Here is a 12989-nt window from a genome sequence, read left to right as displayed (position 1 = left end):
TTGGAGGACAGGATTAAAATTGAAAATGATCTGGACAAATGGGAGAAATGGTCTGAAGTAAACAGGATGAAATTCAATAAGGACAAATGCAAAGTACTCCACTGAGGAAGGAACAATCAGTTGCATACATACAAAATGGGAAATGACTGCCTAGGAAGGAGTACTGCGGAAAGGGATCTGGGGGTCATAGTGGATCACAAGCTAAATATGAGTCAACAGTGTAACACTGTTGCAAAAAAAGCAAACATCATTCTGGGGGTATATTAGCAGGAGTGTTGTAAGCAAGATACGAGAAGTAATTCTTACCCTCTACTCTGTGCTAATAATGCCTCTTCTGGACTATTGCGTCCAGTTCTGGGTGCCACATTTCAGGAAAGATGTGGACAAACTAAAGAAAGTAAAGAGGAGAGCAACGAAAATGATTAAAGGTCTAGAAAACATGACCCATGAGGAAAGATTGAAAAAATTGGGTTTGTTTAGCCTGGAGAAAAGATGACGGGGCGGGGGACGACGACGACACAGTAACAGTTTTCAAGAGTGGGCCTGACTGTTATAAAAAGCCAGTCAGCTGTGAACCAGCTGAGTGGTGAACAGCAGAGAGGCTAACAGAGGGAGTTTGCCTGGGATCTGTCTGAGAGGAGGTACGCTAAGGGCTGCATTAGAGAGGCTGTGTTGGTGAGTATCTGAGTGTCTGTTGTGGGGACAGTTTGATCGTGTGTTTGCTTGGTTGTTTGAAAAGTGTGAATTGGGAGTGCTTTGTTCCAGGTGGGCTTTGAGTGGGCCTGACTGTTATAAAAAGCCAGTCAGCTCGAACCAGCTGAGTGGCAAACAGCAGAGAGGCTAACAGAGGGAGTTTGCCTGGGAATTCGCCTGGGGAGAACCCACTGAGGCTTACATCTTGCTGGCTTCTCTGAGTAGTTACTACAACTCCTGAGGAAGCTCGTAAAAGGAAAGTAATATGGATGGGGAGCGTTCAGCTGTTGTGACCTGCACTGGACGTGCCATGTTTGTCTTTCTTCCACAGGACAAAAGTGACTTTGTCTGTACAAAGTGCAAGCTGGTCTCCATATTGGAAGAGAAGGTTCAAGGTCTGGAGAAACAAGTATCGACTCTGCGTTCCATAAAAGAAACTGAAGATTTCCTGGACAGACATCAGGATATGCTTCTACGGGCACAATGTTCTGAAGATTCAGAGCAGGCTGCACAGCGGGGACAGGAGGACGGTGAAGAAATTTGGCAGCATGTGACCTCCAGAAGAAGAAAGGGGAGCGTCCATGTACCAGCAGTGCAGATACAGGTAAGCAACCGTTTTCATGCTCTCTCCATAGGTACTAATGCGGAGAGTGGACTGGATGATACATCTGAGGGAAGGGAAAAGAAGGAGACTCTGCCGACTGGAAGGCATGAGATGCACTGTCCCAGGGTTGCGGGTTCCATGACCACTGCTCCCAAGAGGAGGAGGCGGGTGGTGGTGGTCGGGGACTCTCTCCTCAGGGGGACTGAGTCATCTATCTGCCGCCCTGACCGGGAAAACCGAGAAGTCTTCTGCTTGCCAGGAGCTAGGATTCACGACGTGATGGAGAGAATGCCGAGACTCATGAAGCCCTCGGATCGCTACCCCTTCCTGCTTCTCCACATGGGCACCAATGATACTGCCAAGAATGACCTCGAGCAGATCACTTCAGACTACATGTCTCTGGGAAGAAGGATAAAGGAGTTTGAGGCGCAAGTGGTGTTCTCGTCCATCCTCCCCGCGGAAGGAAAAGGCCTGGGTAGAGACCGTTGAATCATGGAAGGCAACGAATGGCTACGCAGATGGTGTCGGAGAGAAGACTTTGGATTCTTTGACCCTGGGATGGTGTTCCAAGAAGTAGGAGTGCTAGGCAGAGACGGGCTCCACCTAACGAAGAGAGGGAAGAGCATCTTCATAAGCAGGCTGGCTAACCTAGTGAGGAGGGCTTTAAACTAGGTTCACCGGGGGAAGGAGACCAAAGCCCTGAGGTAAATGGGGACGTGGGATATCGGGAGGAAGCACAAGCAGGAGAGCGCGAAAGGGGAGGGCTTCTGCCTTATACTAAGAAAGCAGGACAAACAGCAAGCTATCTCAAGTGCCTATACACAAATGCACGAAGCCTGGGAAACAAGCAGGGAGAACTGGAAGTCCTGGCACAGTCAAGGAATTATGATGTGATTGGAATAACAGAGACTTGGTGGGATAACTCACATGACTGGAGTACTGTCATGGATGGATATAAACTGTTCAGGAAGGACAGGCAGGGCAGAAAAGGTGGGGGAGTTGTATGTAAGAGAGCAGTATGACTGCTCAGAGCTCAAGTATGAAACTGCAGAAAAACCTGACAGTCTCTGGATTAAGTTTAGAAGCATGAGCAACAAGGGTGATGTCGTGGTGGGAGTCTGCTATAGACCACTGGACCAGGGGGATGAGATGGACAAGGCTTTCTTCTGGCAATTCACGGAAGTTACTAGATCGCAGGCCCTGGTTCTCATGGGAGACTTCAATCACCCTGATATCTGCTGGGAGAGCAATACATCGGTGCACAGACAATCCAGGAAGTTTTTGGAAAGTGTAGGGGACAATTTCCTGGTGCAAGTGCTGGAGGAACCAACTAGGGGCAGAGCTCTTCTTGACCTGCTGCTCACAAACCGGGAAGAATTAGTAGGGGAAGCAAAAGTGGATGGGAACCTGGGAGGCAATGACCATGAGATGGTCGAGTTCAGGATCCTGACACAGGGAAGAAAGGAGAGCAGCAGAATACGGACCCTGGACTTCAGAAAAGCAGACTGACTCCCTCAGGGAGCTGATGGGCAAGATCCCCTGGGAGAATAACATGAGGGGGAAAGGAGTCCAGGAGAGCTGGCTGTATTTTAAAGAATCCTTACTGAGGTTACAGGAACAAACCATCCCGATGTGTAGAAAGAATAGTAAATACGGCAGGCGACCAGCTTGGCTTAACAGTGAAATCCTTGCTGATCGTAAACTCAAAAAAGAAGCTTACAAGAAGTGGAAGATTGGACAAATGACCAGGGAAGAGTATAAAAATATTGCTCGGGCATGCAGGAGTGAAATCAGGAACGCCAAATCACACCTGGAGTTGCAGCTAGCAAGAGATGTTAAGAGTAACAAGAAGGGTTTCTTCAGGTATGTTAGCAACAAGAAGGTGGTCAAGGAAAGCGTGGGCCCCTTACTGAATGTGGGAGGCCACCAGTGACAGATGATGTGGAAAAAGCCAGTGTACTGTCTTCACGAACAAGGTCAGCTCCCAGACTGCTGCACTGGGCAGCACAGCATGGGGAGGAGGTGACCAGCCCTCTGTGAAGAAAGAAGTGGTTTGGGACTATTTAGAAAAGCTGGACGAGCACAAGTCCATGGGGCCGGATGCGTTGCATCCGAGAGTGCTAAAGGAGTTGGCGGATGTGATTGCAGAGCCATTGGCCATTATCTTTGAAAACTCATGGCGATAGGGGGAGGTCCTGGACAACTGGAAAAAGGCTAATGTAGTGCCAATCTTTAAAAAAGGGAAGAAGGAGGATCCTGGGAACTACAGGCCAGTCAGCCTCACCTCAGTCCCTGGAAAAAACATGGAGCAGGTCCTCAAGGAATCAATTCTGAAGCACTTAGAGGAGAGGAAAGTGATCAGGAACAGTCAGCATGGATTCACCAAGGGCAAGGCATGCCTGACTAATCTAATCGCCTTCTATGACGAGATAACTGGCTCTGTGGATGAGGGGAAAGCAGTGGACGTGTTGTTCCTTGACTTTAGCAAAGCTTTTGACACGGTCTCCCACAGTATTCTTGACAGTAAGTTAAAGAAGTCTGGGCTGGATGAATGGATTATAAGGTGGATAGAAAGCTTGCTAGATTGTCGGGCTCAATGGGTAGTGATCAATGGCATGTCTAGTTGGCAGCCGGTATCAAGTGGAATGCCCCAGAGGTCGGTCCTGGGGCTGGTTTTGTTCAATATCTTCATTAAATGATCTTGAGGATGGTGTGGATTGCACCCTCAGCAAGTTTGCAGATGACACTAAACTGGGAGGAGCAGTAGATACTCTGGAGGGTAGGGATAGACAAATTAGAGTATTGGGCCAAAAGAAATCTGATGAGGTTCAGCAAGGACAAATGCAGAGTCCTGCACTTAGGACGGAAGAATCCCATGCACCACTACAGACTAGGGACCGAATGGCTAGGCAGCAGTTCTGCAGAAAAGGACCTAGGGGTTACAGTGGACAAAAAGCTGGATATGAGTCAACAGTGTGCCCTTGTTGCCAAGAAGGCCAATGGCATTTTGGGATGTATAAGTAGGGGTATTGCCAGCAGATCAAGGGACATGATCGTTCCCCTCTATTCGACATTGGTGAGGCCTCATCTGGAGTACTGTGCCCAGTTTTGGGCCCCACACTACAAGAAGGATTTGGAAAAATTGGAAAATGTCCAGCAGAGGGCAACAAAAATTGTTAGGGGACTGGAACACATGAGTTATGAGGAGAGGCTGAGGGAACTGGGATTGTTTGGTCTGCGGAAGAGAAGAATGAGGGGGGATTTGATAGCTGCTTTCAACTACCTGAAAGAGGGTTCTAAAGAGGATGGATCAAGACTGTTCTCAGTGGTAGCAGATGACGGAATGAGGAGTAATGGTCTCAAGTTGCAGTGGGGGAGGTTTAGGTTGGATATTAGGAAAAACTTTTTCACTAGGAGGGTGGTGAAACACTGGAATGCGTTACCTAGGGAGGTGGTGGAATCTCCTTCCTTAGAAGTTTTTAAGTCAGGCTTGACAAAGCCCTGGCTGGGATGATTTAGTTGGGGATTGGTCCTGCTTTGAGCAGGGGGTTGGATTGGATGACCTCCTGAGGTCCCTTCCAACCCTGATATTCTATGATTCTAAGTACAATAAACGTTGTTACAATGAGGAGGGTGAAAAATTATTCTTGTTAACCTCTGAGGATAGGACAAGAAGCAATGGACTTAAATTGCAGCAAGGGAGGTTTAGGTTGGACATTAGGAAAAACTTCCTGTCAGGGTAGTTAAGGATTGGAACAAATTGCCTAAGGAGGTTGTGAAATCTCCGTCATTGGAGATTTTTAAGAACAGTTTACACAAACACCTGTCAGGAATGGTCTTGTTATTACAGAGTCCTGCCTTGTGTGCAGGGGACTGAACTAGATGACCTCTCGAGGTCCCTTCCAGTCCTACGCTTTTATGATTCTACACTAATCCAAACAAAAATACAAGACCTAATGCAAGACTTGTCATTTTGTGTGATGCCTTCCCTCGGTGATGAGGAGAAGAATAATGGCCTGGTAATTTTTCTCCTGGAAAAAGACTACCATCAAAAATGACACAGTAAAACAAAGTAAAGGTGGAACATGTGGTCCTTTTGTGGACAGAAAGGATATTTCTCTTAATTTTTATGTGTCACCTAGAGATTACAGTGATAGATACATTACAACTGCACTGATAAATAGAACTATTTATATTAAAACTTCATACATGAAAGCACTCTCACTCACTCTATTTGCATCATTTGTGATTTTTCTGCCAGAGGCAAAAGTTAACCTTCTTCCATGTTCATTAGGGGGAAAAAAAGTGAAATATACCTCATGATTTAGCACAAAATAAATTATTCCACCATTTTCTTTAATGCATGTTCTCAGTCTATTCTTCTCCTGAATGGGTAAATGTTTCATTTTAAGAAAGAACACACAGTTTGCAAAGATTCCCACAGTCATCCTATTAACAAACAAACAAACAATGTTTTAATTCACAAAACTTCCAGAATTTCCTTGCATACCATACCCCACCCAAGTGACCTATCACCAAACATTACAGTCTTGTCTACACTAGGGACATTCAAAAAGATTGCACTGTTATTTATACTCTTTTCAGTTCCATCAACAAGGCCACTCTGAATTGGTTTTAACCATAGTTTCTGAAATGCTGCTGAACAGTGTCTGGCCTGGTCTAGACTTGCAGATAAATCATGTTCCGAATCAGTTTAGCTGCACCTGCTGCTTACATCTGTTATTAGCAGTGGGCTATTTTCTTATCTTAGACAAGGCCAAAATGACTCTGTCTCTTACTGACAGAACAGCGTTACAGTACATGCAAATTCCTAGAGCCCTGCGGGGATACAAAATGTGTATCTGCATCCAATCAATGATCCGCAAGCAGTGAGCACATTGGAAAGTTGGCGCATATAGCTCCAGCCCTGGAGTCGGTGTCTATACAAGGAGCCACATATTAACTTCTGAAGACCTGCATGTGACTCCGGAGTAGGGTGACCAGATAGCAAGGGTGAAAAATCGGGACGGGGGGTGTGGGGCAATTGGCACCTATATAAGACAAAGCCCCAAATATCGGGACTGCCCCTATAAAACAGGACATCTGGTCACCCTACTCCAGAGCCACAGGTTGGCCACCCCTGACATAGGGGAAAGTGAAATCCACATGATATTCACACAAAATATTATGAAAAATTCCCACTTTGTCACATTACACACAAAAATACTACATTAAAAGAACAATATGTTTGCAAAGTCAAGCTCTCAGAAGTTAGGAAATGCCCAAATCAAGCAACCTTAATTGAGCTTCTTTGTGTGTATACATTATGATCACATGCTACTTTTCCCACACTATTTCTGCCTCATTCACTGCACAGGATGGACTGCGCTCGGTGATGAATCAGTATTGCGTAGTTAAACCACTGCCCATTTGTTGAAGCAGTTGGAATGAGTGGAACAATGGAAATCTTCTGAGACTATCTGAAGTGGTGAAAATCTTACCAGATCAATAGAGCTCTTGCCATTTTGGTCCCTTTGATGTGAATAGTCATATAATTTCAGCACTGTCAGACCCAAACCTTAGACTGAACCTAAACTGGATTTGACTGAAGTTTCCACAGTCCATCTCAAATCCCCCTCTGAGAATGTACAGTTGCCAAAAAAAGGATTTTCTCAATATAACCTCTAGAACAGACTGTGGCCCGCAACCCCCTTTTAAAGTTTGATGTCATACTGACATTTAGAAAAATAATGTACCATATTTGTGCAGCCAGAGCAATGAGATTATTTCTAGAGTTTAAAGTAAATGAAAATAATTACAAATGTCTATCTAGCCAACACACCCAGATCTGATCCCGCAATTCAAGAAACAACCCAAACAGATGGCAATAATTCCCAAGAAAGCACCAAAAAGGGCATTCCATATTACACTTTCTCTGTCAAACTACTTACTGCTCAACTAGAAAAGAGAGAAGTTTCTTAAAGAGATGAGGCCTGCAAATACAGTTAACATCTGAATCACCCAATAAACAAAGGAGGAAGTGCAAATCCCAGGGGAGGAAAGATTTCACTCTCCCTCATCTTCCCCCTTATTCGTCTGCAACCTAAATAAGAAACACACGTCTATAGATGTAAAGAAGCACCCGAGTCCACCCCTAGACTAAAATCTAGTGTTACAGAGTGAGACAAACTGGATAAACTCACTTGCTGGGAGCGAGCTTCCTGCCAGAGGGATCTTCCGGTATCTGCAAAGATGTGTGACAGAGGCTGCGCGTAATGACTGGAGGGGGTGGAATGTTCTCCTGTTCCAATGGTACTAAAGGGAAAGGCCTGTCCAAACGGCACAAAAGACAGCACTGACTGCGAAGCAGACGATCAACCGAATTGAACAAGAAGCAGGTTCTCCGACTGGGCAGCAGGAGCCGCACCGGAAATGCACGTAGACAGCGATATTGACAATGCAAGTGAATTCTGGGGCATCTTTTAGGGATTAGGAAACTGAATCCAGCCCGCCCCTGTTTCATCCCTCTGGAGAATACAGAGTGGATGCTACAATACTGGAGCTGCCGGGCTGGGTTTTCCGCCGCTGTTTCTTTCGCTTTGTTGATGGGTGGAGATGATTTTACTCTCTCTTTCTGCGTCTATGACAGACTCTTCTCCACCCATCCCCATAAGGAGAGACTTCAATACAGACAGCAAAATCCTCCCCCTGGCTAGTGACCCAAATACATGTTTGTTGTATTAGTTTTATAAATATAATAAAAGCATAATAGTGTCACTCATCAGCCAACTATGTCCTATTCCAATCAGGCACCTTTATTTAGGGATCAGTTTGCTATTAAGGATTAACACAAAAGGGTTTGCATTTTACTTCCACACACAGATTTCCAAAATCAGTCTAATCTGACCAGGTATTTTTACCTGATATAGGATCTGAATTTAGCTTGTGCTCTTTGACGAATTTTAATGAAGGGTTTGCCTCCATTTTTTGGAGCTGCAAAGCTTCACAATAAGGGTCCATCCACACTATGCAAGTAACTCATTGATGACAATGGTTGTCAGCAATGAGCCTGACACCAATCACCTGTCAACTGAAGTTGAAAAGGATTTGTTTACTAGACAAGGCAGCTTTCCCCAATACTGTTATGCAAAGGTATTAAACTGTTTTCAATACCAGATGAGGCAAATGAGGGGACATGTGAGGGTGGAAGCAAAGGGGAATCTGTTGCCGACAATCATTGGCTATAATCCTGCTGCAATCTAAATCCATGCTAGTGGGCCTCCACAGAACCCTATTAACCTCAATGGGATTTCATGAGGACATTGAGATGAAAATGCAAGATTGGAGCCATTGTTAACAATGGGGTTTGTTTTGTTTTTAGCATAGATGAGAAGTCAAAGAGAAATCTTGGTGGGCCCACAGGGTTTTCATTATAAACAAATACTGAAGGCAAATCACTACAATAATTTATTTAAAACTTTATAACAGAGAATCCCAAAATTCAGTAGTTTCAAAAAAGGATATAAGGTAAATGTGGAAGTTCTTGCCTTTTACACAGTGCTAACTACCCCATCAGTGGTACAGTGTATGCAGTATGGGGAACAGTCATTTAGAAAAGATGTAGACAGACTGCAAACAAAGGGTAAAGAAAGGTTTATGGACAGGTGCCTGCTGACAGTGTGTGCGTGGGGCACAACCTCCAAACAGCTGGAGTCAAGCCCCCCACTCTTCCGAGAGCCCTTCCCGTTCTGGAAAGCGGCAGCCCTTCTGTGAAGCTCCCAGATGTTCCTCTGTCTCTTCCCCCCAGAGTTGAAGCAGCAGCAGCAGCTCCCAGTGTTCCTCCCCTTCTGCCTCTCCCGCTCCCTGCCCCAAGCAGGCCTGGCTCAGCTGTTCCACAGGGAGGGGCCCTGTGGCACCATGAGACCCTGTCTGCCTATGCTTCACCTCTGTTTAGACTGGAGGGAACCACACTTGGAGGATATGTGGAAGAATTGTTTCATGTTCTCTATGTATATAAATCTCCCCACTGTATTTTCCACTGAATGCATCCGATGATGTGAGCTGTAGCTCAAGAAAGCTCATGCTCAAATAAATTGGTTAGTCTCTAAGGTGCCACAAGTACTGCTTTTCTTTTTGCAAATACAGACTAACACAGCTACTACTCTGAAACCTGGAAGAAATTAAGAGATACTGAGGTTACGACCAATACTGGCAACTAGCAAGGAATTAAAGAGCTGCATCTAGTTCGTGCAAACCGGAGCCCATTGTTCCACTCTCTCCCCTCATACAAAGGTGTGGAGACAAGTCCCAGCCTGTTATGTACCACTGGTTGCTGGGTGTACAATGGTGAGTCACCTGCTGCTGGAACTGAGGGCTGGTCACCTAACACCTTTGTTACCTGCAAAAAGAAAAGGAGTATTTGTGGCACCTTAGAGACTAACCAATTTATCTGAGCATAAGCTTTCGTGAGCTACAGCTCACTTCATCGGACGCATACTATGGAAAGTGTAGAAGATCTTTTTATACACACAGTGTACGTGTGGGGGTGTGTGTGTGTGAGAGAAAACCTGGATTTGTGCTGGAAATGGCCCAACTTGATTATCATACACATTGTAAGGAGAGTGATCACTTTAGATAAGCTATTACCAGCAGGAGAGTGGGGTGGGGGGAGGTATTTTTTCATGCTTTGTGTGTATAAAAAGATCTTCTACACTTTCCACAGTATGCATCCGATGAAGTGAGCTGTAGCTCACGAAAGCTTATGCTCAAATAAATTGGTTAGTCTCTAAGGTGCCACAAGTACTCCTTTTCTTTTTGCAAATACAGACTAACATGGCTGTTACTCTGAAACCTTTGTTACCTGGAGACCAAAAGTGTTTGCAGACCTGCCTAAAATGGGAAACTTACAAAGCTCAACACTTCCCCTTTTGTTTACTCCTGCCCTTCCCCCTCCCCTGTTCAACTGACACCAAAAGACTGTTATTAAACAAACACGCGCACACCCTAGGCAGATAACATGCACCCACATTCACCCAACACGACTCTAACGCCTCCTAGATCACCCTGGCAGGCCCATGCCTCAGTTTACGATTATTTTACAAGACTGCAGAGCTGCTGGCGGTGGCACCTGCAGCACCCCGACTGTGGCTGGCCAGCAGTCCTGAGATGTTGTAGGCTGTCCTGAGAAACCCTCGGCCCCTAAAAGCCTGAGGCTCAACGTAGCTCATAGTCACCCCCCCACCCCAACCCGGGAGGCGGGGAGGGGTCGCCCGGTGGGGTGGGGAGGGAGCTCCCTCAGCCAGAGCCGGGGGCGGCAGGAGCAACGTGCGGAGGAGGAGGCGACTGATGATTCAGTCGCGCCCTCTAACTGCCACAGGCTGGGGAAGGGGGGGGGGAGCTCGAGATTTACCATTGAAGCCCAATGACGTCCCGGCTGCTCGCCGAGGCTCTCGGGAGCTGTAGTTCGAACGCCGAAGCCTCCCTCCCAGCCCGGAGAGGAAGTCGTCGAGTTGGGACTACAACTCCCACAATACCCCGGGCCCGGCATCGTCCAGCCTGTGGCGCTGGGAGGCGGCACGATGGCGGCAGGTCTGTAAAGGGAGCTGGCGGGGGGCGCTGGGCCGCGGGGCTGTCGGTGTGTAGGGCATGAGGAAGCCGGGCCGAGGCCGCGCTCGGCTCAGCGGGTGCCTGGATGGGGGTCGCGCGGAGTAACTGCCTGGGTGCGCAGGGCTGGGGGTGAGCTGTTGGGCGGGGGCAGCAGCTGTGGCGGTCCCCTCCTGGGAGGGGCTGCTTTCGTGCCCCCACCCCCCCAGGTGTTGAGGGAGGGGTGAGGTTCTTGGCGGGGGGAGGCTGTTGTGCCCCCCCCCCACTATTCACGGCGGGGGATGGTGAGGTACGCACACCATTGGGACAGGGCAGGCGTTGGGCCCCGTGGCGGGGTGTCCCTCGCTTGTAACAGTCGTGCCGTGGTGAGTCCCTCGCACCCAGTGGTTGTGTCAGGGCGTGAGGCACGTCGGCCCGTGTGCAGGCGCTGGGGTGGGGGAGATGCTGCGGGTGACGAGGGCGAATGCCGCTGTAGTTTGTTCTGCCCTCCCCGCAGCTGCACTGTTGAGTGCATGAGGGGAATGTTGCCAGGCTTGCTGCCCAGTCGCTTCAAAACTGATGTGATGTCCCACCTGCCAAGCCTCCTCTGTCAAGAGGGAGACGGTCTCCTTCGTACGTTCATCTAAAGACAGTTTTTAAAAGCATCGACTTCTCATGAAAACAGGACTTTTGCTTTGTGTGCTTTAGAACCATTGGAAAACTCCCTGGCCGGAATTGTCACGGCTTGACGTGTGTAATCTGGGGAACCCTGTCGCCCCCCGGGGTTGTAATATGAGTGCCCGAGTGGGAACTCGCCCGTCCCTGTCTTGCCCCGTTGTTGTGAAGTGAGCTGTGGCTCACGAAAGCTCATGCTCAAATAAATTGGTTAGTCTCTAAGGTGCCACAAGTACTCCTTTTCTTGTTGTTGTAACAGGTTGCAATTCAGAAGCTTTAACAGGGTTTAGGCTTAAGAATATGTTGTACCCTGAACAAGAGCAGACACAAACTAGGACCCTCTGAATGAAGGGTTTTCAAAAAATGAGAAAGGTTTTAAGTGTTTAACTTTCAGTGAAACACAGTAAAATTCACCACATCGAGATAGAGAGACTTTAAACGCAGCCTTAAAATAAATGCCAAATGCGTCGTCTTGGCATCTCCTCAGTAATTTTTTTCTCTTCCCACTTTTGGGGACCCTATTTAAAAATCTCAGGGCTCCATCACTCTAAATATGTTACTTGATTCACTGTTTATATATGCTGTATCTTTTGGCATGTTTGGAATGTTATTCATTTACTTGATTGCAATGGATACTAAATTTAAAGGTGTCATTGTTTTGCTTTATATAATGTGTATTCCTCAGCAAGTAGTTGTTTAAGTGGGTTCTAGTGTATTAGGAACAATACACAAGGATTCAGTTTTATAAATATGTTGAGTGGATTGTAAGCAATTTTATGTATTATTTGTAGGTACATTTAACAGCTTTTTTTTTTATCCTTTTTCACGTGTAACTTTCAATACCTGGAAATACCTTTTTTTTTTTTTTTTAAAGTTGACAACCAAACCGATATTACTTTGCCAGTTGTACTGCTGCTTGCATAACAGATTAAATTGAAATTCATTTTTCCAGATGGCCACTGCTGCAGATTTAAATAGTGAACAAAATTTTATCATACACTGGATGTCCAATACTTCCTGTTCCAGAGACATACTAAATCTTAGTTTCCATGTTTGGAAAACAAATAGAGAGATAACAGTCATCTGGAACTGTAAACATTATAAGTCACCCAGTTAAAATGCTGCATGTTTCAAACTGCATTTCTATAAGTGAAGACTCCATGCATGAAGAACAAATCTTGGAGTCTCGCAGCCCAGGTGGACTTCAGTTAAATACAACTGAAACAACTTTTCCAGTTGCAGCATTTCATTTGGTCAAGAAAAAACCCATCTTAACACTTAAAGATGCTCCAGCTCTGTGGAAAGCCCCTAAAACTGACACTGTATGTGATGAGGTGGATGATCAGAATGAAACAGATTACAGTGATCCACTTCTACAAAAGCTTGAACAGGTAAAAAAACATTTTTTCCCTTGACATGCATTCATTAGGATTTC

At 46.3% G+C, this 12989-nt stretch overlaps 2 protein-coding genes across 9 annotated transcripts in view; one reads left to right on the top strand and one right to left on the bottom strand.

Annotated features, from left to right (window-relative positions):
• PARP4 (poly(ADP-ribose) polymerase family member 4) overlaps window positions 1–7888 on the bottom strand; it is a 118570-nt gene extending 110682 nt beyond the window's left edge. For 2 of the 6 annotated variants that reach the window (XM_075127265.1, XM_075127271.1), the window contains exons 1-2: window positions 7501–7888; window positions 5614–5746 (exon numbers count right to left, since the gene is read on the bottom strand). In XM_075127265.1, coding sequence (XP_074983366.1) covers window positions 5614–5746; window positions 7501–7820 — 453 coding nt within the window. In that variant the 5' untranslated portion in view covers window positions 7821–7888. The remainder of the gene's footprint in view (window positions 1–5613; window positions 5747–7500) is intronic. The other 4 variants (XM_075127269.1, XM_075127264.1, XM_075127262.1 and 1 more) reach the window with 4 other exon arrangements.
• A 2950-nt stretch (window positions 7889–10838) lies between these two features.
• Window positions 10839–12989, top strand: part of CPAP (centrosome assembly and centriole elongation protein) — a 28126-nt gene continuing 25975 nt past the window's right edge. The window contains exons 1-2 of one of the 3 annotated variants that reach the window (XM_048845015.2): window positions 10839–10885; window positions 12791–12945. In XM_048845015.2, coding sequence (XP_048700972.2) covers window positions 10876–10885; window positions 12791–12945 — 165 coding nt within the window. In that variant the 5' untranslated portion in view covers window positions 10839–10875. Of the gene's footprint in view, window positions 10886–12527; window positions 12946–12989 lie in introns of those variants that run through there. The other 2 variants (XM_075127260.1, XM_048844996.2) reach the window with 2 other exon arrangements.

The sequence above is a fragment of the Caretta caretta genome, chromosome 1 (assembly GCF_965140235.1).
Source record: "Caretta caretta isolate rCarCar2 chromosome 1, rCarCar1.hap1, whole genome shotgun sequence".
In the NCBI taxonomy this organism is placed as follows: Eukaryota; Metazoa; Chordata; order Testudines; family Cheloniidae; genus Caretta; species Caretta caretta.
The sequence above is the reverse complement of the archived record's forward strand: the minus strand, read 5'-3'. Positions and strand labels throughout refer to the sequence as shown.